Here is a 25,557-nt window from a genome sequence, read left to right as displayed (position 1 = left end):
CCATTTACCTGCGGCACCACCTTCCAGTAGGGGGCAGCACCCAACAGGGCAAACTGTTTTTGCACCAGAGGGGCAGAGTTGGAGGGGCACAGCCAGGAGTGTGGGCAGCTGGCCCAGGAGAACAAGGTGTTTCGTGCTAATCACTACTATTTGGAGGATAGCAAGGAGAAAGTTAACCTTTACCCCATAAGGGCTGTTTGTTCTGTGGTCACTCCTGTCCAAGCCCTGGAGGCTGCTTCTGACTCCTAATTAACACTGTGGGGGACCACAGGCCTCCCAGACTTTCTCAAAGTCACCTCTTCAGGAATCTACACATTGTAACCATGGAAGAGCAGGTCTCAAGGCTCATCCTGGCCTTTTCTGCACTGCAGAAGCATGTGCACACCCACACACAAGCTTGCACACCATTCCAGGGGGTTGAGGTCCCCATGAGAACTTCTAACATAATATTTAACTAACATTAACCCTGGTTTACTCTGTGCCTGACAGAGATAAGTGTCAAGCGTATCACTGACTGAAATTTCTCCAAATAATGTTTTGTTTTTTTTTTTTGTTTGTTTTTTGAGGCAGGGAGGATTTTGAGACAGGGTTTCTCTGTGGCTTTGGAGGCTGTCCTGGAACTAACTCTTGTAGACCAGGCTGGTCTCGAACTCATAGAGATCCGCCTGCCTCTGCCTCCCGAGTGCTGGGATTAAAGGCGTGTGCTACCAATGCCCGGCTAAATAATGTTTTTTAAGGGGGCAATTCATTGCCCTGGGGCCACACTGTATGGATCCCACCAGTCTTTAAACCATATATGAATGGCAACATTGTTGGGAAGTGGTGACAGGCTAGATGGAGTAGCAGATATCTGGGACGTAAACTAGAGAAAAAAAGCAAATAGCATGCTGGAGATAGTAAATACCCACAAGACACAGAACTGAAGCCTGACACTTCAACACTACACAGAATTTGTTTCCAGGTGCCAAGGACAGAAAGGCCTGCCTCTGTCTCCAGGGTGGCAACCCCTGCAGACTGAGCAGCACAGGGCCGGGCTAACTACCATTTGCTCTGACTCTCCCCTCTCTAGAGTCCCACTCTCACTGTCCCCTCAGATTCACGAGGAAGGCTTCCCAGGCATAGGGAGCACTACAGCTACTGGATATCCTTTGGTGGCTTTTTTCTCTGCTGACCACAGGGACGGGTCTAGACCTGCAGTTCCTGGGCCACCAGGCTCACCTCAGCGTTTTAGAAATGCAGCTACACTAGGGCCCAAGTCATTTACAACCAACAGACCCCATGATGTGTAAGTTTGTGAGGAAGGACGGCCTGGCAGAGTTGGTTTGTTCTTTCTACCAAATGGTGGGAGCGGGGGACTGAACTCAGGTCATCCGGCCTGGTAGCAAGTGCCTTTACCTGCTGAGCCATCTCATTTGCATTTTAAAACACCCTCTGGCATGCCTGCATGCTCAGATGGGAGGGCCTGCTCTTGACTTAATTTCTAGAAGCATGACTGGAACAGTCTAGAAAGGCTATGCAGCACTAAGTTTGAGAGCAACACTCTGTCCTTGGGCAGATTCAATGTAAACAGTGCACAAAAAGCTCTGCTATGATATGGGACTCACTCCCTGGGCTTCCCAAGGTCACCTGGCCATAGAATCTTTGGCTCTGTGCCAGCTATTAATAGCCATGGAGGTAAGGAATGCCAGTGTGGATGGACCGCTGACAGTGGTTATGAGGTGATTGTAGGTGGTCAAGGAGCATTCAATGTGGCACCCAAACTTCTAGCTCTTAATGAAAGTAATGTTCATTTGAAGATGACCACACCAGTGACATCCTGGTCTAGTCACCATGGAACAGACCCCAAAGCAAACCTATCCCCTTTGAGCCTAACAGTTAAGACAGCACTTCAAAAACAGATTTTCAGGGCTGGTAAGTGGCTCAGTGGCTAAAGATGCTGCACAGACTGCTCACCTGAGTTTGATTCCTAGGACCTGAGAATTGTGTGACTTGTCTACAGGGTAAGTCTATCATCTTATTCATCCCAGCATCTGGAGAAGGAACCAACTAAGAACATCTCAACTAGCACTAGAGATGGGGAGGCTGCTGCAAGTTTGAAGCCAGCTTCAACTACATGGCAAATACTATCTCAAAATACCAGAAAGTCCCAGATGAGCAGACTGGTAACTAAGGTCCCTAGGATCACGAACACATCCTTAAAGACCAACCACACTGGGCATCAAGCACAAGCGCTTGGGGCTAACTCTCCATCCTGGGCCTCAATCCTTCCTGGCTGTTGTGAACCTAAGTTAGGCTCCTGTTTCCAGACAGGCGTGTGAAATGCACTCTGATGTCTCCAAGTTCACTGAGACGCCGTTCTGCTCGAGGGCGCCTGAGCGTGTAACACCCTGCGTCAGATGCGGTCCACAGTGGCTGCTCGCCATCCGTATTTAATCTTGTCAGCCTGTTAATTTTTAACTATGTTTGCTACCAGGGGCCATTAGAGGTCCCTGGGAGCTGAGCTCAGTGAGGCAGGCAGAGCTCATGTACAATGTATGAAGCTTAAAGTTGGGGTGTCCCACTTTCTCATCCTGTCCCTGGGTTCTGGCCATCCACACTGGCAGCACAAATTCTGAATAAAACATGATCCCACTTGGAGTCAATTTTCTTTTTGCCCTTGCCCCCTGTCACAACTGGTTTTCTTCAAAGAGAAAAGTTCACTTTCTCCTTTTCTGAAGCTGGTGTTAGATAATTACAAAGTTTCCTTTTGGCTCTGGGTTTGTTTCCAAAACTCCAAAGTCATACACAGAATGGTACAGGAAGCAACTAGAACCTATGGTGGACGTCAATCTGGCCCCACATGGAACCTATCCACCCACACCACAAGCTCCAGAAGGCCATGCCCACTCCTGCTGCTGTTCCTGTACCCCAAAAGCAAGTCCAGCACAGGTTTCCCCTCTCCAGATACTACTCTGCTGTTATGTGCTCTATGCATGTCCCTGGCTCACAGGAGTACTCAGGAACCCTGGCGACACCAGGCTACAAAGGGAAGGTGTGGATAGTCCTGTATACCACACAGTTTTGCATTCTTCCTCTCAAATTAACCTCACAAGATACATGTTCATTCTATTTACACAGAAGGAAACAGAATGTCAGTAGAATGAAAGGAACTTGCCTAAAATGTGAAATTTAACAGAGTGAGTGGCAACTGTCATAAAAAACAAAACAAAACAAAAATCCTGTTTGTGGGGCTGACAAAATGGTTTAGCAAATAAAGCACTTGTCCTACAAGCCTGAAAACCCAAGGTCAAACCTGGGGCTCATACAAAGGTGGGCTGAGAACTGATTGATTCTACCAAGTTGCCTCTGACTCCGAGCATGCACCACCAACCACACTTATGCCCAAACACACATTTCACAGACACATAAAAGTAACGAGTAATTGAAAAAAAATTATTTGTAAGTGGTAGCACACCTGTAATTCAGGAGGATTTTAGAACCGAAAGATCATAAATTTGAGGACAGCCTGGGCCAGAGTGAGGCCCTGTCTCAAAAACCAAACAATAAAATTACTTTTATCTTTTGGGAGACCAGTATCTTGAACTAGTGATCTTCCGGCCTCTTTGGCCTGAATGCTAGGATCACAGGCAAGAGTGACCAGCCCCAGTTTATATGTTGCTAGAGATTGAATCCATAGCCTCCTACATGGAGACCTGCACTCACCAACCGAGCTACACCCCCCATCTATATGGTTTGCATCCCTGAGAGTCCTATTAGGAGGTGGATGGTCCTTCCCTACTCTTGGTGATAATCCCAAGATGAGCTCAACAAAAGAATTTAGAGGCTCATGAGACTCAGGCCTAGGCTTCATCAGAGCTCAGGGAAAACCTGCAGATGGCCCAGGGTTTAGTTACACAGCGGGGGGAATGAGGGCATACTTAGGAAACCTAACGTCACTGGCATCAACAGAACACAGGGCTGCTGTGCTGTGCCCACTGAGAGAGACCCGGGCAGCTCTTCTCCCAGGAATAGGGATGAAGGGCCGGTTTCTAGGGTGGTATTTTTTTGGGGGGGGGGGCGGTGGTGCTCAGAGACCACGAGACAGTGACAAGGTTATAAGGAGAGAGGGCACTTTAGCCAGGAGCAGGATCCCTGGGCTCCCATCACAGCCCTAAAGTCTAGCCTTCCAAGGTGCCAGACATGACTGTGGAGCCATGAGCCAGAAGGAGCAGGTGTGAGGAGTTCGAGAAGGCCCCAGAGCCCATGGGCCTTTCTCTTTTGCAGCTTAATTGACAGAAGACTTGGGAGGAGAGCCATAGGCTGTGTGGATCAACAAGCACCATGCTGCTCTCTGGGATTTCCCAGTGTCCTGGTGTCCCCTGCTAGGAGAAGCTTTCTATAGGTGGGTGTGTCCTGCCTTGGCTGTGGGAGAGAAGTGGTCTAAGAGGTGGCACAAGCAGCTGAGGAGGTGCTGTCACCCAGCAGTGATGAGACAGCCGACATCCAATACCTCCTCTCTCCCTGTCCATCACCCTTCCAGCCTCTGGCTTTGGTCAGGGCTCTGCAGACAGCTTCTGTCCTCTCATCCTGTCAGAGGGGAGGTTTTAACCACCACTGCCTTGCGGGCAGCCTGGGTAAGTCCTAGGCTTCCTTCTATACAAAGTTCAAATATTCCTTATAAAGGCCCCATTAAGTTGTTTCTGAAACAACTTAATGGTGAAATGCTTGCCTAGAAAGCTCCATTCTGTCAAAAAAAAAAAAAAAAAAAAAATCAAGCAACACAAAAAATCCAAAGAGCAAGCATTTACTAAGTCACTATGATGTATCAAAATGCTCTCTACCTAAGAATTCTTAGCCGCACATTCCTGAAGGTCTGAGATGTTGAAAATTGTGGCTGCAAAGCTATCAAATAAGGTAGACTGATGATGAGTCCCTCATCGGGCTCAGTCCTCTCAATGCATGCGATCCACATGTATGTACACCATGCACAGAAAAATGGAAGAAGAAGCTGGGCCTTGGTGGCGCACACCTTTAACCCCAGCACTCGGGAGGCAGAGGTAGGTGGATTGCTGTGAGTTCGAGGCCAGCCTGGTCTCCAGAGCGAGGGCCAGGATAGGCTCCAAAGCTACACAGAGAAACCCTGTCTCAAAAAAAGTTACACTCCACTGAGTAAATAAATGCCCAGCTATGGTGACAATGGGAACAGACTTGTGATGCCCATGCTGCCTCTGGGCCTGTCTGTCCCTTTGTGATCTCCATTGTGTTTGTCACCGGCTTTTTTCTCATAGAGTGGGTCTCGATTTTTTCAGCATGCCACAGGGATGTCTCAAGGGGCATACCCCAAGAAGTGTTACAATTTACAGTGTCTGTCCCTGTATGCAGGAGAGGCTTTGCTGCGGTAACTGGCAGTAGCAATGCATTGGAAGGCACGGTGTACAGAGCCCCCTGAAGAAGGGGCACACAGGACCTTTTCAGGCCTGTTTCCCTGAGAACTCTAGGGCTGCCTCTGGAGAGGATTGGGACTCCACTTCTGCCCTGTGGTGAGACCAGCAGGGTTTATTCTCTGCCACAGCAAGATGAAGCCAGATTCAAAGGACAAAGATGTGAGGGTCTGTATGCTGCCTTTACCTTTCAGAAATCGGAAGATGAAACATGACTCTTCTATCCAGTGACTCACACAATGTACTTAGTACACTGCAAACATCAGTGACCTTGAGGATAAACCAGACGATTATGCAAAAAATGCTAATGTTAGAAGTTGGACATTGGCTACACAGGGTCCTAGTTCCCTCCGTAAAAATATGAAGGCACTACACACTGCTGTCTTGCTACTTTACCCAATTTGGAGAGGGTGGGAGTTGAGAGAATCTCACTAAAGCCCAGGCTGGCTAGGACTCTGCCTCCCAAGAGAAGGGATTACAGGTGTATGCCACCATTAATTAGATCAAAAGCAATGGGATTTGATGGTACATAAGTACCATTAAACCAGAGAGAGAATTGTAGCTCATGACTAGATAGAACCGAACTAGAAATGGGATCCAACTCAATAACGGAGGTCCCATTTTGGGGGTCTTCCCTTCCTTGGGAACAGAGCAGGCACACAGCAGTATGTGTCCCCTAGCTAGATCTGGCAGCCTTGTTGGTGCTGATGCAAGAACTTCTGGTAGCCGATGACCTGTTGGCACGAGGATCTTCTAACATGAAGCTCAGGGTGGTTTCGGAGCTCGAGAAGATGGCAGCGGCATCGATGAAGCCCTGGAGCTGGGCGCAGTCTTCTAGGGTGCTCTTTCAGAATCTGCTCCCGTGAAACATGCAACTTAGCTTCTACGGGCCAGGTACTCACAAACTCAGCCAGAGATTAAATACTTTTGCTCCAAAATTGTAGCACCATGAAAACAAACTCTGTAGTCTACTTGAGATCATTTTCCCTCTGATTGAAATTTTTATTGAAATCTCTCAAATATCATCAAGAAATAGTTTTTTGTTTTTTTGATTTTTTTTGTTTTTTGCAAAAGGGGGGTGGGGGTTGCTAACAATTTCAACATGGGAGCTCCCTCTGCTGGTCTGCAGTAGGCTGATATGTGACAAACACATTCCCAGAGACAAATCTAATTTGCTGGAGAAGAGGACAAAAGACAGGTGTGTTGGGCTTTGCCTCTGGAGAGAAACACTAGAAGAAAAAAAAAAAAATCCATGTCTCAAAACAAAGCACAACATTGCAAAAAATAAAAAATAAAAAAAAGCAAAATCAGAAGAATCTCCAAGACACTCAGTTTCCAAAACAAAACCCCAGGCACCTAGGAAGGGGCCCCCACTCTGCTCCCCTCTAGTCAGTATTCTCGGAAGCCATCTTGGCCTCCAAGGCTCTCCTGACAGATTTCCCATTTACTTAGAAAAGAAAGTTCCAAGAAATCGCTGGAGCAAGGCCTCTCCAAAATTCCATCAAGAGTAAAAGAATTAGGTGAGCTGGCGCCTTGCTGTTTTAGCAAGGGAAGCAGGTGACAGACCTGCTCTAGAACTCTAGAACCACTGTGACTTGGGACAACTCTCCATCTCCTCAGGCCCTGTTCCCTGTCTGTGTAACGGGCTGGATCAGTTGTCTGCAAAGCTACCAGTTCACTCCAACATGGACAAATACATTTATTAAGAATGTTCATTTAAATGACTCTACAGAAGTGAGACTCGACATGGATCTCACCACCAGCAGATCGGAGTTCCACCAAAGGTAGGGCTGATGGCTGAGTTAGGAGGACTGCAGGCTGGGGAAGTCTCAAGAGAAGGGGGTCGTGTGGGTGATGTATGCCAACGAGGCACACGCCGTGATGCATCTAATCTTGCACTGGGTCTCCATCCCTCCTCACAGGGGCGTAGGCTTTCTAAATCTCCCAAGACCCTTGTTAGAGAGCCTTTACCCTCCATATCCTGCAAATAATTCCAGATGTCATGTCACATCATGACCAAAGCCAGTCTTCCCAGGTCTTTCTGGGCATTAGCAAGCCTTGATTCTCCAGGCAGCAGTGAATGGCTCTGTTGCCCGATGTGCAACCTTGCACTGTTTCATGGTGTGTACTGCTAATAACCCCAACAGTTGGTTGCTCTGTTCCTGAACCCTAAGCAAGAAGGGCATACCTGCACACGAAGTGTGGGGCACACAAAATGGGGACTTTATGGACCTTTGTTGTCAACAAAGTTATCCACAGCACAAAACCACTAACGACTCAGCTAAAGACAGCCACCACCTAGCTGCTCCTGCCTGCTACCTGGCAGTCACCAGGGTTACTGAACACTGACCCATGTAGAGACACCGGGCAGAGGGTGGAAAAGCAAAAGGCACACCTGATCCTTGACTTCAGTTTGTTTCTTGAACCAAGGCAAGTCACTGCCACCTCTGCACTTTTCCTAACTCCCCACACTGCTTTGTACCCCCTCCCTGAAGAGGACAGACAATATCTGTTCCCGGGCACAAGACAATGGGGTTCCCTTTGAACTCTGTCTGCCTGAAGCAGATGATGCCCCAGGGAGAACAAACAGCTAAGGAAACCAGTTGCCAATGCAGGCAAAAAGCACTGGAGTCTCAGATAAAGAAAGGTTGGCCTGCAGTACTCTTGACACAGTGGATTGGGAACACTCTCTGGGGCTGCTCCCAGGCCTCTTAATCAGGACATGAAGGGGTATCATCCAGCCTTGGAAACAAAGACCATGCAAAATAAACACCCCCCCACACCTGACCAGTCTGACAATTTACAAAGATTTATAGTATTTGTTTAGTTTGGGTGTCTGCACGAGTACTGGTGTGGAGGGCAGGGGACAACTGGCAGAAGGCAGCTCTCTCTTCTACCTGTGGGTCCTGGGGATTGAACTCAAGCTGTCAGGCTTGGCGGCAAGTGCCTTTGCCCAATGGGCCATCCTACCAGTCCACAGCCAGCAATTTTTAAGAGGCCAGGTTGAGTGGCATATGTAGTAAGACAGATAGAACCTATATTTTACTTGTCAATGGCCAGCAATAATTGTCATGGGCTGACTACATGAGTGGTTATGCCAAGGGTGAAGCTCGGGTCTCATTATTATCCTCAGCTCTCAAAAGAACCATGGCTTCCAGGGAGAGGAAGAGCTGGTATGCCTCTCCCTGTATTTGGAGGGGAAGCAAGGAGTTTGTTTCTAAAACCCAGGCTGAGCAATATGCTGCGGAGATCTACCCTTGACATGGACCTTTGTGCACATGGCAATAAGCAACCTTGTCTTCCCTGCAACTCCCATAAGATCAGGCTTCCTCTTGGAAGCCTCCTTTCGGCCCCTCATCTCACTTTGGACAAGAGAGCACAAGTCTCTTTATACATGAACAACACACACACTTAAAACTCATGCCTCCCTTCCATACCCCTCACAGTCTCTCTCTCTCTCTCTCTCTCTCTCTCTCTCTCTCTCTCTCTCTCTCTCTCTCTCTCTCTCTCTCTCTCTCTCTGTCCCTCTCTCCTGTGATGCCCTTTTTGCTAGCTGGGAGCCAAGGAGGGAAGCCTGTCCCGGGTGAGTTCATTAAGGAAGAGAGGTGTCCTTGGGGGGAGACATCAGGCAGTGGGTGGGATCATGGCTGCCAGTCGGTCCTCAGAAGTCCTGTGGGAGTGTCAGCTTGTTGTAGAGGGGATCATTCACTTCCTGAGGGTGGATCTGTTAGCTGGATAGGTGTTAGTCACGTGGTGTGCTCTGGGGGGCAGGGCTGGAGAGGACCGGTGCTGGAGTGAGTGGAGTGTGGCCGATGGGTATAAATTACCTGGGCATGCAGTGAGGCGGGATAGGTGAAAGCAGCAGGAGGAGGAAGAGCAGGCGCTAACTCCGCTGGGTACAGAGGGTACGGGGCCCACACTTCAGGGCTACTGGGGTAAAGTGCGGGCACTGTGAGCTCATCTGCAAGAAAAGAACAGGGAAGAGTTAGTGCGTCCCCAACAGCTGCTTTCACGTCACAGAAAAAAAAAAACAAAACCACCAGCAACCCACGCCCAGATCCACGGCAGGCAGAGGTCAAGTTACTCTCCTTCTGCTGATGACCTGTTGGCTTTGCTTCCCCAAACGCCAAGGGAAGGAACTGTGAGTCCAGAACAAAAATGGCTAGCATGTGCTGCCTGCCCAGCAACGCCACCGTAGGCCTGGGCTGGGAACACTGTGATGTCTCTCCAACTGTAGCTGGGACCCAAGAACAGTGGGAATTTCCTGCTGAAACAATGTGTGGTCCCCTGAGGGATACAAGGAAGAGAAGGGGGGGAGTGGAAGGGGGAGAGAGAGACAGAGAGAGAGAGAGACAGAGCAGGAGACATTCCATGAGAACCTCCTGTGTGCCTTTCAGAAAACAATGGGTTACCAGCAGGACCCCAACAGGCCAGAACACCAAGGCGTACAGTATCGCTACGGACAAATAAACCAGGATACAGCATTTTCCATTTTGTGCCCAGAAGTTCAGGTCAAATACTGGGACCATAGGACACTCAGGACATTACAAACTCAGTCCAGTGAAGTATCTTAAACGTCTCAATTATAGTCTCCCGAGAGATGTAGCAGAAAGTTTACAGAGGCAGCTTGTTCTGACTGCCTGGTCTGAGTTCCTTGTATAGCTAACTCAGACTCTATTTGGGTTAAGCCACAGTTGCCAGATGGAGGGTCACTTGCACAGCTGCCCAGTGTATCGGGAAGCAATCTGTTAAAAGGAGAGGCGAGTGCACCACAAGCAACACTGCTGCTCGGTGGACTCGGTAAAGCAGCAATCTCAATATTTGCTTTTCTCACCTGTCACCATCCGACATCAAGTACACTGAGGACGCTTCCCAAGATAGCTGAGGGAGGCAGGATGGGGGGACTGTAAAAAGCCATTAGTAACGACCATACTGGAGGACCCAGACATCCAGGAGGCACGTGACCTGAGGTCAAGAGTCACTTCCCTCCTTGCCATTTCCAAGCAACCTGTCACTCTCCATCCTCCACAGCCCTACAAGTGCTGGATCCGGCCAGGACCGCCAATAAGGAAAGGGCACGGAGGACAGCAAAGTGCTGTGCTGGGTGTGTCGTGGTGGGTAAAGCTCTATGGAGCAACCAGGAAACGCAAGGAGGGCCTGCCAGCAAATGCACATGAGACAGGCGGCATGGGGAGGAGGCAAGGTTGCACATGGGCAGAATTTCTACAATGGCAGGAGGCTGGATAACTTGCCAGGCTCCAAACGCTGGCTAAATTGTACCACGGCTGACCTCTCTTTTCCTCCCTGTGCCCCACCTTACAGCAGGACAGTTAAAACCCTGGCGACAGAGACAAACTGATTATCAAGGTGGCAGAGACCAGCACTAATCGCTAAGCATGCAACTGACTGTTACTATTAACAGGGAAATGATAGCGCCAACTAGTTTTTTTTTTTAAAAAAATCATCACCAAGTCCGCACATTCAGGTCCTGGGGTGTGTGGTATAGCCCAAGGCTCAGGGAATCCCTCTGATGGCTAGAAGAAAACCCTGCAGACCCTGCATTTCTGGCCATCAAGGGACCACATGCTTTCTATCAGAGTGGTTCTTGTGGGAGCCTGGCTAGTGGAAACTCACTGCTGCCAAAACGGGGACCTTAAATTTTAAACAAACAACGGCTCTGAGAAATGGCAAGCTATTATTGTTGTTGTTGTTGTTATTTTAGCTACCAGGCTATTTAAAGATATTCTGTGTCTTTTATAAAAGTCAAGAGAGTCTCATGCCCTAGCACACTCATAACTAGCTCCTGCTTATCTGGCCTGATGTGACAGCAGGGAACCTTAGAGCTGACCTAGCAACCGGTATCAACTGGTAGAAGCCAGCAGAGGGGCACGCTTGACTGCAGCTAGTCTGTGGTCCCTGGTCACACAGTAACAGGATGACTAACTCCAGAGGCTGGGGGAGGAGCCTCACCAGAGCAGAGGGCTTCCTTCTGATAGTCTGAGAAATGTAAAGATCCATCCACCTGCAGTAGCAGGAGTGCCGGCCTGATGATGCAGAAGAAAGAAAGTCACATGCCACACTTGCCAGCGCTCAGGCTTCCTTCTTAGACAACCCAGGGATATTTTCACTGGCTAAACATGAGGAGAAATCCCATTTCATCCCATTCTTTTTGTTTGTTTTGCTTTGGTTTTTGAGACAGGGTTTCTCTGTGTAGCTTTGAACCCTATCCTGGCACTTGCTCTGGAGACTAGGCTGGCCTTGAACTCACAGAGATCGCCTGCCTCTATCTCCCGAAGTGCTGGGATCAAAGGCATGTGCCACTACCACATAGCCCTCATAAAATTCTTTACATACAAAAAATTTTAAGAGGTGAAATGATTCTCTGGTTGCAGCCATAAAGTAGTTTGATGCTGAGCCTGTCTTGACAGTGAAATGTTCAGGCATTATGCTGGCCTGTCCCTGTTACTTGGCAGAACAGGCAGTACCCTGGTTAGCCCAGTATTCCATGGGAACTAAGTCTGAACCTAGGTGCAGAGGACCCCTTTAAAAGACAGACCCCTGCCCATTTACTCTCTCTCTACTCTTCTCCTCTTCTCTGTCTGCTTCTGCTTCTCTTTTCTCTCCCTCTCTATGATGACTGGGCCATGGCGGTCAGCCATTAACTATGTTCCTCTTCTCTTTTAGTCTCCCTACTCTGTCAGGCCTATAATAAACTGCTTAATATGTCTAATATGTCTCTTAGTCTTATGTCTCATCCACCTCTTTTCTTCATTTCTAATTTAAGCAAAAAATTAACACTGGCGCCCAACGTGGGGCCAATGTTAAAATTTTTGCTTAAATTATACAATTTCTCAAGTTGGTTCGTTTATTATACCCATGGGACACGGGAAACTAAATGGAGGAAGAGAGAACAATGAAAGCATGTTGGAATCATAATTCAATCTTGATCTCACTAATGTGGTTAAGGTTTCCGAGCTTTTCTATACTTTTATCCTGGCATAGTACACTCATGTGGTACCCAGGAAACATTCAACTGTGGACATTTGTACAAAGGCAGAACGCCCAGCAGAATGGATGTACTCAACATCCCTCACATGGGGGTGCTGAGCTTACCACTTGCCATGTGGTTAGGGTGAACCTCGTAGAACATTGAAGCATTCCTCTCTACCCACTTCCAAGAAGGGATTTATGGTTCCTCGGATAAACACAGACAGCTGGTACCTGGTCATAGCCTACACCTGGAAGCCATCCTCACCAGCCAAAACTCTCCTAAAGCATCACCTCCAAAAAAGATGTCTTTCGGCAGGCTAATATGGTCTTGAGAAAATAAGGCTTCAGAGGGAGGCCTGCCCTGGGGGGAGCACTTAAATGAGGGGGCAGGTAGAGCCCAGAGGAGAGCAGCCCCACCTTCCTAACCATCACTTCTGCAGCTCAAGCTAACACAATGGCGAAGAGAAAGGGAAGCCCAAGGCCAAGGTGATGAAACTCGGCATGGAGGAAGTTCCATCCTCTTGAGTGCACACAGGAGGCAGATGGAGGGACCAAGCCCTTTATGTCCGGACTTAGTCTGACCCTCCTGAGAAGCTGGGAAAATCCTCTCCCATTACACAGCTCACCTACAGCCCCATGCCCTTTCTCCTTTGCACCTCTGGGTAACTTGTAGAGGGCAATATACTCAATGGGTCTTAAACAATCCCGAAACTAAAGGATATCTGATCTAAGAGGCTGTAATTCTGTTCTGAGGAACAAGGCCTAGTGGCTTCCAACTCCTCTCTCTAACCTCTCCCCCAAAAGGAAAGTGCCGATGGAGGTTTGTGTAAGAGCCCTGAAGGATATCACCTCAAGCAAGTACACTCGAGGCCAAGCTTCCAGTCCAAGGAGAACCTTTAAAGGAACTAAGGTCAAGTAACTTCCTGTCTCTATTTTGCCTCCTAGAAGGTTCTGTTTGAAAATGCCACACAAGAATATGCTCACCTGCATAATAACACACTCAAAGCAAACAAACCTCTCTGGTAGCCTGCCTGCCTGCCTTCTTCTCAGACTGCTTGCCTGAGACAGGCATGCTGGATTGCTGCCTTGCTTTCCCCCTGGGTCTTGATTCAACGTTACCATATACTACTATTCTAGCCACCCATGTTGCATTAGAGGCCGGTCTCTTGAAATTGTCTTGCTTGCCACCCCAAAGCCAGCATAATTTAAAAAACACAATTTGGTGTCATCATACCCCCCTTTCAAAGTCCCTGCATAACCCCCTTCACTCTCGGGATGGTCTAAAAAAAGCCTTCCTGTTTTGCTGATTGTCTAGGCCGTGTCTACCTCCCTCTGACTCAGACCTCCAGCACTGTTCTCCCCTTGGGTCAACTGGTTTATCGTCAGCTCTTCAGTGGGCAGCCCTTGTCCCAGTCTGAGACAGAAGCCTTACTTGCTTTCCGCTGCATCCCTACCCTGTCTGAGCCAATCATAGGGGTCCCCTGGGTAAGCCCAGCATGCCCAAGCCTAGCACAGACTAGCAGACAACCAAGCACTTGCAGTTAATAAATGAAGCTATATCTTCCATCCTGCCTCCAGAGTGGAAGTAAATCACAGGTCACTTCTCTGGTAGGAAACAAGCATGCAGAAGAGCACCAAGACCTACTATCTCCCAGCTAATTTACAGGAACGCAGGCCTCTTGTCAAACGCAGAGTACCACCCACGCACAGTATCCACCCCTAACCCAGCTCCAGGAAAGGCAATACGGTATTACATACGGTGGAGGGAGATACTAATTTCCAGTGTGCGTGCACACACACTTCAGTTCTAGCTTTTAGAGCTCTCAGTTATTTACTACAATAAAGGACAGAGAATTAGAAACCAGAAAGCTGCTTTAATTAAAATATGAAATTTTAGCCAGGAAAATCACTGGCTATGAATGACATGGAAGACCCAAACATTGAGAAACCTTTTCTTGTTGTTGTCCTTTTTATTTTTTTCCCCCGGAGACAGGGTTTCTTTTCTCTGTGTGGTCCTGCAACTTGTTCTGTAGACCAGGCTGGCCTCGAACTGACAGAGATCCACCTGCCTCTGCCTCCTACGTGCTGAGATTAAAGAAAGGCATGTGCACCAGCACCACCTGGCAGATGACCCCTCCCTTCAAGGCCTGGTTTACCAAGACATTCTCTCCATATTAATGAGGCAAAGTGGATATAGGGAAGGGCACTTGTAAGAATCAGGAATTCCAGAAGGCTGGTATTTTTCTCGATCAATAGATCAGGTTGTTCTCGAACTCATGAGATCCGCCTGCCTCTGCGCTCCCAGTGCTGGGACTAGAGGTGTGCAACACCACCACCTGGCTTACAGAGATATTTTCAAGTAAGAATGTTGAATAACAAGGAGCCATGCTTAAGACCTGAGCATATATGATCTAAGTATGGCCTCATTTCTTCTCCATGTACTTTCTGGAAACCTTAGAAACTATGGACTTTTTTTCTTTTTTAAACTATAAAAATTACCTTAACCTCTCATGCAATCCTTGTGAGTTTATCAGTTATAACCCTATCCAGTCCACACCAGAAACTGACCTATAACCTCCCTGAAAGGGGAGAGGGGTGCGCATGCCTGCCTGTCCCTGAGAATCTACATTTTGGTGGCAGGGGACACAAATCATGACAGTAAATGTCTGGGTTCAGCAAGGTGAGGTAACTGCACTAAATCCTGGACATGCAAGGAGAAATGGGGCGAGGTCCAGCTCTGACTCATAAACCTTGGCAATTTCTTCCACTTTAGTTGTTAATTTAGGACAACTCATAAAACCATTTTGCCTTCTACTCCAATGTAAACCAATCCAAACCCATCCAAAAGAATGGGTTTGAATCCCTAGAACTCAAGCAAGAGCCAAATGTGGTAGCAGGCACTGTAATCCCAGTGCTCCTGTGCTGAGATTTGAGGAGAGAGGAAGACTGCACAAGAAGCTTGGGTCCAGCTAGCCTGGAGACATGGGGGAACCTGGAGAAATGAGGGACCCTGCCTCAAAAACAAGGTGGATGGTGGAAACCAATTCCATGTCTGCACTGAAATTCACACACACAGTTCATATGCTTGTATGCATGAATGCACACATGAATGCATGCACACACACACACACACTGCAATGAGAAGCAGAATGGTGGCCCACATTTATAATCTCAGCCCTTGGAAGGTAGCAGCAGGATAATCAACCTGGGCATAAGACAGCAAAATAATGACAGCAAAACAAGCCAGTCTGTTCAAGGGAAAGTATTAGCCATTTCGAGGACTTTGGGCTCCTAACAATAACAGTCTGTACCCCACCCATCCCAGGATATCCGCCTCCTTCCCCACCCTCCTGGATGCAGGACACTGAGACATATATCTAAGAGCAAACTGAGGCCAAATCAATAGAATGGTATTTGAAATGAATGTGCAGTTAGTGTCAAAAGGTCCTAGGCACACACAAGAACAACATGTGTCTCCACCCCTTCCTGCCCCAGCCTCTGAAGACTGACGAGGGTGGGGTAGGGGTGGGGGTATTGGAAGACATGAATGAGGAGGCAATCCAGATCTAATGGAGTGGGACACTGTCTCAGCTACACTGTCTCCAGAAAAGACCCTTTCCCTCTGCCAGTATTGTTTATTTTGAGGCACTGAAAACAAGGAGACTAATTCTGCTGGAGAGGTAAAGAACTTAAGTGTTTAAATGTCTGTTGCCTAAGTTAAATAGTTTTATTTCTAGAGATGAGTTCTACACAAACTACAGAAAAATATCTGAGAAGCTACAGAACCTTTATAGAATCAGAAATGAAAGTCCCAGGGCAGCCTCCAAAGCCACAGAGAAGCAAAACAAAAAAGCACAACGAACAAACAAACAAAAAACCCAGAAATGGTCATTAGGGAAAATGACTGGGAAGGCTGAGATAGATGTATCACTTTTGTTTGTGTGTTTTTGTTTTTGTAGACAAGGTTTCTCTGTGTAGTCCTGGCTGTCCTTAAACTCACAAAGGGCAGGATTTTCCACCTGCCTCTGCTGGGAATGAAGGCCTGCATCCCTACACCTGGCTCAAACTCCACCACTTAATGGTTTTCTACAACAATGAGCTGCCTAGCCTTAATTAAAAGCCAGGAAAATAATGATCAATTTTAAAGAAAGGTCTTTAAACAGTATACTTAATGGCTGAATTTCTATCTTAAAATTTTGTCGATGGAGCTGAGAAATAAGAAGAAACATGTTTTATACCAGTGCACATAATCACCTTACACCTAGTACTTATTTCCATTTGGGGACGTTTTGGTGACTTGTCCAAGATGGGCACAGTTCACCTGCGGGAGTGTGATGGTGGCCCCATCAGGGGAGGAGACATCCTAGACAGACAACTACATCTCTCCTTTACAGTATCAGATTATTCAACAGACCCCAACGAATTAAGTTTCCTTAGGTATGTATTTCCTAGTGAAGAAGGGAAAGACTAAAGCACAAGCCGAAGCCAGGAAAAACCTGCCTGACAAATCTTCAGATTGGTTCTGACTGTTCCATAAACAGTTAAATTAGTGTATGTGTAGGACCTGCCTTTTCTTTCTCACTTACTGTAACACTGTTTCTGACAGGCAGGGTCTTTCTTGCCTTGTGTGGTGAATCCATGAATATGTTTTCCTTTACCAGTCTGCTTCCAAATTTAAGATACAAGGAAATCATGTCATGAGTTTATGAATCTAATACCTGGTAACAGAAAGACAAACTAAAGAGTCTTCTCCAGGCAGACAATCAGCTTTACAAGCCCTACTGGAAACATGAGGACAGGACTGTAGGGGGAAATGCTGACCACACCCACTTGAGGGCTGGCACAGGTGATGCTGACCACGAACACTTGGGCGTGGTCACAGTGACATAGCAAGGCTATAAATATCAGGGACACACACACGGGGCTCTTTTTTCCCTCTCCCGCCTGGTTGAACAGGCCTGGCTCTGTCGAGTGAGTACTTTCTTAAACTATCTGTGGTCAATCTAGTTCTGACTCCATTGTGATCCCATTAATTGCATTCTACTTTACAGGACAATCAGTGGGGCCTGCTAGCTCAGAGTCAGAGAGAGACCCTGCCTCAAAGGGAAAGGTGGATGAGTGATGAAGGATACTGTGTACCGCTTCCATGTGCACACACACTCATGCAAATACATAAACCCTAAGAAATAACCTGCCTTTAAGGGCTGGAGGATGGCTAAGTCAGGAAAGGACTAACCCCGTAAGCAAGAGAACCTGAGCCCCAGCACTCATGTGGCTAAGCTCTCTATGACTCACTGGCCAGACATTCTAGTCTAATTGGTGAGCTCAAGGCTGATCAGAGAGACTCTCTCCAAGGAGGTGGGTGGCATTCCTGAGGATGACAGACATTGCCTGCACTGGGCATACATGCACATTACATCATCAAAAGATCTACTTCCAGAGTTTAGTTCCTGTGGAGGTCTCATTACTCAAAAAGTCTTTATTTTCTGGGCTGGGGAGATGGCTCAGCAGTATTTTGTGCCAGCTTGGATCACAAGCAAATAGACAGACAGACAGACAGATAAAATCAGCCTGCACTACAGGGCAAGATCTTGTCAAAATAACACCCACTTGCCAAAAAATCCCAACAATACTCCTCCCCTAGTTTTGTGGAGGGTGTTGGCTTGAGAGTTGAACAAGGCAGTCTAGGCCACAAGAACTAGACAGTCTCCAGGTAAGATAAAAATAAAGTAAGTTAGTGTGAATAAATAAAGCCCACAGAACTAAAAATATGTCAGTGTGGTCAATGTCTCACTCCTAAATTTTATCACCATGTTGGTCAACTTCTTCAATATCTACTACATAATTGCTATGAACCAAATGGCAGGTGGACACCCTTGACTCTTTTTCAGCCCAAACAGCCTGCTGATTCCTGCTAAAACTGAGTGTACCCTGGAGAATACAGCACAGCATGGAGGGCAGGGTACTCAGAAAAACAAAGCAGACAGGAGAAAAGGAACCAATTAATTTCATGGTGGCAGGCTATTAGGAAGACAAAATTCGTCACCTGAAAAGTGCCCAAAGCTGTGGGCTTCTGAATTGGAGCGGTGGTGACTCAAATGGGTCCAGACCCAGACAAAACCATCGGTACTATACATGAGGTGATTCTCGAATGTTACCTGTGGTGGTGAAAGGGACCCGTTTCAAGCTGGGCCAAATGAGAATGTGGGGTGGTCTCAGCATGCCAGAGGTTGCAAAGGAAGGTCACTGGTAAGGCCAGCCACCTGAGTGACAGAACTGAACCAAACCAAAGACATGAAAAGAGGAGGACTTGGAAAGAATGGGGTGAGGGGTGTGAGAAAGGGTGACGGGGGCAAGACTAACGAAATACTATATACATGAAATTGTCCAAGAGTTGGCGGAGGCACCTAGCTGAGCTACAAAGTATAACTAAGAATTTGCGATGCATACGATAGGGGTACGGTAACTGGCAAGAGAAAGGAGTCAGAGTATATAAGCTGGATATGTAATCAAGGTTGTCCAAGCCACAGGAATTCTACCCTTCCTTCTTCAAAGATTCACTGTAATTTTTATTTATGTATGTGTGTGGCTGCCTGAATCCCCTCAAGTTGTAGTTACAGGCAGTTGTGAGCCACCCGACACGGGTGCCTGGAAGCAAATTTGGGGCATCTGGAGGACCAGCATGCATCATCTGTACGCATCTCTCCAGCCTTGAAGTTTATTTATCATACAAGAAAGCAGCTGGACCATCAGATGCCACACAGGAACGCTGCTACAGAATGCTGTTTCTTCTTCCTTCCTTTGTGTCTTGGTTGTCTGAGTTGTGTTGCTATCAATTTCTAAGAGCTTTTTATTATACCACTGTTTACAATCTTATATTTAAAATGCATGGAACGTTCTTTAAAAGGCTCGATGCCCTCCAGCTGTGCCCAGGGACTCACACATGTTCAAAGATCCAGGTCATTAAACAGCCACTCAAGTGCGTTTAGGGCACCTGACTCCATTTCCCTGAGCATCCATTCAGGGCCCAGGCTTCATTCCCAAGGCAGCCCGAGGTACCCACGCACCCAGTCCTGACTGGAAATGCTTGCTTGTGTTCTTCTCTACAAAAATTTCCAAGTTCAAGAGCTATAACAAAGGCCTAGATTTCAGTGATGCAAACTGTCACACAGTGGATGTTCTGCTGAGACATAGATTATTACAACTTGGCAAATGCTGGCCTCAGCACCCCCCAACCCCCAATTCTTGAGGATTATACTCATTGCTCGGCAGTAAATGACAAGCAGAGTTCCTCTGCAGAAACAGGGCACCCTAACCTGGTTAAAGACAATTAAATGTCAAAAGGAAACTAGAGAAGTTCAGACCAAGGTTCTAAGCGTCTGTCTCAGGATGACCAACTCGAGCCAGTGCTGCGAAGATTAACGTAACACCCTAAAGGGCTGACAGTGGCTTTTCAGGGCAGGTGAGACACATAGGTATCCCGTAAGGACTTCTGGGGTGTCTTAGCCAACTCAGTGTAGCAAAAGTTCACGAAACCCTTAGGTAGATATCAGCTCCCTTCTCCCTGGCCAAATCTCAAAGAAGGAACAGGAGGGTGTGAGGATATAACTCAGATGCAAAGCACTTGGCACAGGCTTGTAAATCCCAGAAGCAGCAGGCCTAGGGGTGGTAATCCCTGTCACGTACTAGAGCAGGACACTAGTCCCACATGCAGAGTGGTGTGTTTGTGCATTGCTGGGGATGTACTAGACATAGTAATGTGACCTAATTATTGCTTACTGTTCTGTGCAAATCCCTCATCCCTATAAAACACATCAGATATCTTATGTTTAGCCATTTACCATGGCTTTAATATGGCATTTCACAGATATTCAACTAGCCTCTAAGGTGTGAATTAAAGAGCCTTTCTTAAGTTCTTTCTCAAACTCTTATAACCTTTGTAATACCTACTCAAGCAGCTTCCAGCTCCAAGTCTGGGCAGACCTTTTCCTATACCAGAGATGGGGACAGGAAGGAAGATACTGAGCTGGGGCCAGCCATGGGCTGTCTAGAGCATATCTCAACAAACACACCTACAAATATACTAACACCCAAAAATGCCAGATACAGACGGTGAACATTGTATGATTCCATTTATACAAAAGAGCTTGACTGGACAGGTCCAGCAAGAGGAAGGTAGTGGGGTCACTAATAGGTAGAATCTGAGTAAAAATTTGAAAAGAACCTGGGCCATGGTGGTGCATGCTTTGAATCCCAGCACTCTGAAGGCAGAGGCAGGTGGATATCTGTGAGTTGGAGGCCAGCCTGGTATACAAAGTGAGTTCCAGGATAACTACACAGAGAAACCCTGTCTCAGAAAACCAAAACCAAACAAAAAAATTGGAAAGATGCAACTGTAAAATATTGCATAAATGTTACTGGTTACATTAAAATTGTTAAGTGAGTGTGCAAATACAGGAACAGAAGTGGAGGATAACTTTACAAGCCTGTTCATCTTGTCTGCCTGATGAATTATTACATTTAAAATAGAAAGTTTTGTTGTATTTACCAGTTTTTAATCAACAAAATTATAGAAACCCAATTTAACTTCTGAACTGCTAAACAAAACAAACAAAAAAATCCTTCAAGGTCTGAGGGCAGAGACTTAATTTTGTCTTTGTTTTAAGACAGGATTTCACTATGTAGTTTAGGATGGTTGTGAACTCAAGCAGTAGCTTGGGCTAGCCTCAAACTCACCATGATCCTTGCCTTGGTCTCCTAAATGCTTGGCTTGGGAGGTTTAGTTGTGGATCTCAGACAGGGATCTAACCTGGGTGAACTTCTTCAAATCTGTGAGCTGGATACCTCATTATAAAAAAAAGAGAGGGGGGCTGGAGAGATGGCTCAGTGGTTAAGAGTACTGGTTGCTCTTCCAGAGGACCCAAGTTCAATTCCCAACAACCACATGGTGGCTCACATCCATCCATAATGAGATCTGGTGCACTCTTCTGGTGTGCAGGCATACACGGAGGCAGGATGTTGTATTCATAATAAACGAGGGAGGGAAGAAGCAGAGGGGAAGGGAGGGAGAGAAGGGTTCCAAGTGCAGCCAGGGCCAGGCCAGGTTTGTTTGCTATACAGCTGAGGGACTACAGGCAGTGTGCACCACCATCCCTGACTCAGTTTTTCCTCTGTGAAACAGGATAACAACAACACTCTATGAAGCCTATAGCAGTGAAGGCTAAGTGAGGTTGTTCAGGGAGCTTCACGGTAGGTACTCTGGATTACATGATCACACCAGGTAAGCACCATCTTAATAACTCTGGGTTTTACCAATCCTCAGTCCAAGTGAGTAACCTGCCACAATAACAGGTATGTGCTGCCTTGGAATTTGGGGCCCTGGTCGCCACAGACCACCCTCTAAAGGCAATGTGACATCCCATATACAGAGTTCACTAGGGAGCAAGAGTTTCAGGTCTTAAAAGCAGCTCTATGGGCAACAACACTGTAGCCATAATGACAAAGAAACAAGAGGACAACCAACTGTCCTCCCTCTCTCAGGCCTTCTCAGCACCAAGCCTCCCCTGCTCCTTCATCCTTTCCTCACTGGCAACCCTCCTCCCCATCTTCCCCTCATTTGCATGTACTAGATCCCTTTTAAGTTTCCTTTTCTCACAGTGTGGAGGCCCAGCACGATGCTGGGGTTGGAGACAGTGCGTAAGCAGTAGGCAGCATCAGGCTTGGTGGGCTGTCTATGAGGAGCAGCTGCAGGTTGTCTGGTGGGCATGGTGGACTGGTAGATGTTAAAGAAAAATGTCAACACAAATGAGGCTGGAAGGCACCACTTTTCAGCAGCCAGTTCAGGATGTTGTGGAGTCATGCCCAGGGCAAGGCCTATGGTGTACACACTGTGTACAGGTTCCTTCTGTGGCTTCACTGATTACTGCTAATACTGCTAATTACTGCAGCTGCCCGGTGTCTAAGTAACTTAGGCATTTGTTGAGTTTTTTTTTTTTTTCCTTTTTTTTTCCTCCGAGTATATTTGCTTCCTACAGGAGACACCTTCAGATGAGAGGCAGTTCCAAAAGGCAAAGGTTGATTCAGAGAAAAAGAAGTAAGTCAGTGACTCTAGGGAAGTTCTGTGGATATGCAGACAATTGGCCACTTGCACTTTTCAGGGTGAAGTGCCCAGCCATGCCTGCACTTACGTCTCCTACAGGGGGTGGAACCCTGGACTTAGTCAGGTAGTCAAGTATCCTACCAACTGGGTTACATCCTAGGCCAGGAAATGCAGTCAGTCATCCCTTCCACCACCACCCCCATTAAAACTGCCAGCCAGACAAGCCAGGCTGTAGTGGCATACAATCCCAGAACTCAGGAGGCAGACATGAGGATTTCTGAGTTTGAGACCAGTATGGTCTACAGAAGATCTCCAGAACATCCAAGGCTACACAGAGAAACCTGTCTGGAAACAAAACCAAATGGCCTTTCTAAATTGTTTTGTTACTTCTATTTATATCTGTGTGCCTGTGCATGGGTGTGCTCATGCCATTGGGCCACAGCATGTGTGTAGAGGTCAGAGTACAACTTGTAGTTGGGTTTTTCCTTGCACTGAGTGGGTCCTGGTGACTGAACTCAAGTGTCAGGCTTGGTGACAACTTTTTCTATTTGCTGGGCCACCTCACCGGTCCCCACATTTCCCTTACAACCCACCACTATGATCTGATAACTCTGAAAACCTAATTCCCTCCTCACAGATCTCCCAGTGGCTGCTGCCAACACCTTCTGAATTGTTGACTGCTTTACAGTCTTAAGGTCTTCTGTCAATTACTCCCTACTGCCTTCCAAGTCCAACACACTCCATTCACTCACCTGTGCCTGTGTAGAACTAGTCATGACTTCTCGAACAAAGCCAGCTTGTCACTGACCCCATCCTTCCCCTGAATTATGGCCATGGAATTAGGAGCAGAAAGAACATGATGGACTCTTTGGCTTTTGTTTACTCCTCTGGGCGGTAGAGACCCACACCTGGGGATAAGGATCAGGTGGGTCCATCAGAGCCTGTGTCAGAGCCTGCATGCTGGGAAGACTCTACTTAGGGGATATGCAGCTCTCCTCAGTCACTCCATAAATCTCCATCCATTAAAAAATGGGTTTTCAGACCCATGAGATGGCTCAACTAGCAAAGGAGTTTGATGATCCAGAATCAATCCTTGGAACTCACATAGCAGAAAGAGAGAACAAAGTCTCCTTCAAGTTGTTCTCTGACCTCTCTACACACATGTCATGGCAAATCAAAAGGATGTATGATGATGATGATGATGATGATGATGGTTGCTATTAATCTAGGACTAAAACTGATATTTTTAAACAATTCACACACACACACACACACACACACACACACACACACACACACACACACACACACACACACACGCGCGCGCACGCAAGGAATTCTTTTACTCTTTTCAGAAAAGAGTCCAAGGGAGGCCAGGGCTAGGCAGCTAGCCCCAGAATTATGGCAGAATGGAGGGGGGAAGACGTACAGCTGTACGAGCTATGACTGGCAGCCACAGAAGATGCTCTGTCTGGTTGGACATCAGCCATCACTCACAAGCCTGCTAATAAAGAGAACTAATTCAAATGCTTTGCCAATAGGATTAACCTACCTCTTGTCCCCTTCCAAGAGTTCTGCTCATCTAATCTAAAACCCTCATAACTGGATCACTTACAGGCCCAACAGAAGACTTGGGAACCAGTGGGCAAGAACTTGATGCTTCCCCATCGGAAATCTCAGTTGCTTGCAGGGCTGTATTATGGGGAGGCTGGAGACTCCGGCCCTGGAAATACCTCACCAGGGGGACGGGGACAGAAAAGGCCATTTCTAAACTTTCCACGGGGTCACTTCGGCTTCTTCATGGGAGCAAGAAGAAGGGTCAAGTGGGAAAATGATGATATGCTTTCAATTTTTCCCCCCCAGAGAATCACCCAGTTTTCTTTTTTTGAAGATCACTCCTGGCATTTGAAGCTGAAGGCCATTAATCGCTAAATTTAACATCTCACAATTACTAGGTTATTTATTCAGTTAGCATTCGCCAGAAGTCAAGTTAAATTGCTATTTTAGGGAAAGAGCTCAAGCAAGTTAAGAAATGTTTATTATACAATAAAATAATCTTTTAAATAACTTTTAATGACAGTTTCTCGAACACATCTATACTAAATTTATCCAAAGGAGATCTCCACTGAAATAACAAAGTGCTAGGGGGAAAATGGTACGTGCTTAGGAAAGATGATGTACTAAACTTGGAGTGCATGCCTATGCTCCCAGTGTCGGCACTTTTTACGGATGGAATTACTGATTGTCTTTAAAGGGCGAGGTAGAAGGTTGACACTGAAAGCAATTTTATTAGCAAAGGTTGAAATTGAGACTCTACAGCTACTAATACAGCTCAATGTAACTCTTGACACATTCACGTGGCTGGCGGAGGCACAGAGCTAAGACTGTAGCATACACCTGAGCTTCAGATATGGTATGCAATACCACTCGACACAGGGGTGGGGCAGGAGCCTTTCTTCTTATAAAATAATTGTTTGATACTTTGACATACCACTGCTGGCTACAGAAAAAAAAAAAGATTTATATAATACTGGTTGATAATAAGCAATTCCTTAACCTCAAGAAACATTAAAACAAAGGACAAGTACATAACTAACATAAGAAGGAATGGGTAATAGGACATCTTAACTGACAAATCAGAGGTAGGCATTTAATATTTAGCAGCATCATTGGTAGAATGCTACTGAAAGTATCTCATCAGTATTGTCTGCTCCCTGTTTTATGCTCATTTTACATTTGAAGACACCCACCCCTGGCACACTGCCTGGGCAGTTTCCAGGGTTGGCCTCCAACTCCTTATGTATCTGAACCCTGAGATGCCCCTGCCTCCAACTCCCAAGTGCTATTGCACTGTATGTTGGACTTCAGAGACATTCCTTTTACAAGTTAAATTACAACCACCACCACCCCTCTTAGAGAAAATGTCTCATGAACCCCAGGCCCTCCTACTGCTATACCTCTGGAGTTCTGTGGCTACAGATATACATCACCATACTTGGGCTTACATGGTGATAGGGGATGAACGGAGGGAGGGCTCTGCACATACCA

At 46.8% G+C, this 25,557-nt stretch overlaps 1 protein-coding gene across 9 annotated transcripts in view; it reads right to left on the bottom strand.

Annotated features, from left to right (window-relative positions):
• Rbpms (RNA binding protein, mRNA processing factor) overlaps window positions 1–25,557 on the bottom strand; it is a 152,306-nt gene that overhangs the window by 13,864 nt on the left and 112,885 nt on the right. For 4 of the 9 annotated variants that reach the window (XR_004772476.1, XR_004772477.1, XM_027391271.2 and 1 more), the window contains exon 6: window positions 9,248–9,381. The exons of 3 other annotated variants lie outside the window; for them this stretch is intronic. Coding sequence is in view for 4 of the 6 variants with exons in the window: in XM_027391271.2 (XP_027247072.1) it covers window positions 9,248–9,381 (134 nt within the window). In the remaining 2 variants the exon portion in view is untranslated. Of the gene's footprint in view, window positions 1–6,398; window positions 6,650–9,247; window positions 9,382–25,557 lie in introns of those variants that run through there. 2 more of the 9 variants (XM_035452938.1, XM_027391268.2) reach the window with 1 other exon arrangement.

The sequence above is a fragment of the Cricetulus griseus genome (assembly GCF_003668045.3).
Source record: "Cricetulus griseus strain 17A/GY chromosome 1 unlocalized genomic scaffold, alternate assembly CriGri-PICRH-1.0 chr1_1, whole genome shotgun sequence".
NCBI lineage: Eukaryota > Metazoa > Chordata > Mammalia > Rodentia > Cricetidae > Cricetulus > Cricetulus griseus.
The sequence above is the reverse complement of the archived record's forward strand: the minus strand, read 5'-3'. Positions and strand labels throughout refer to the sequence as shown.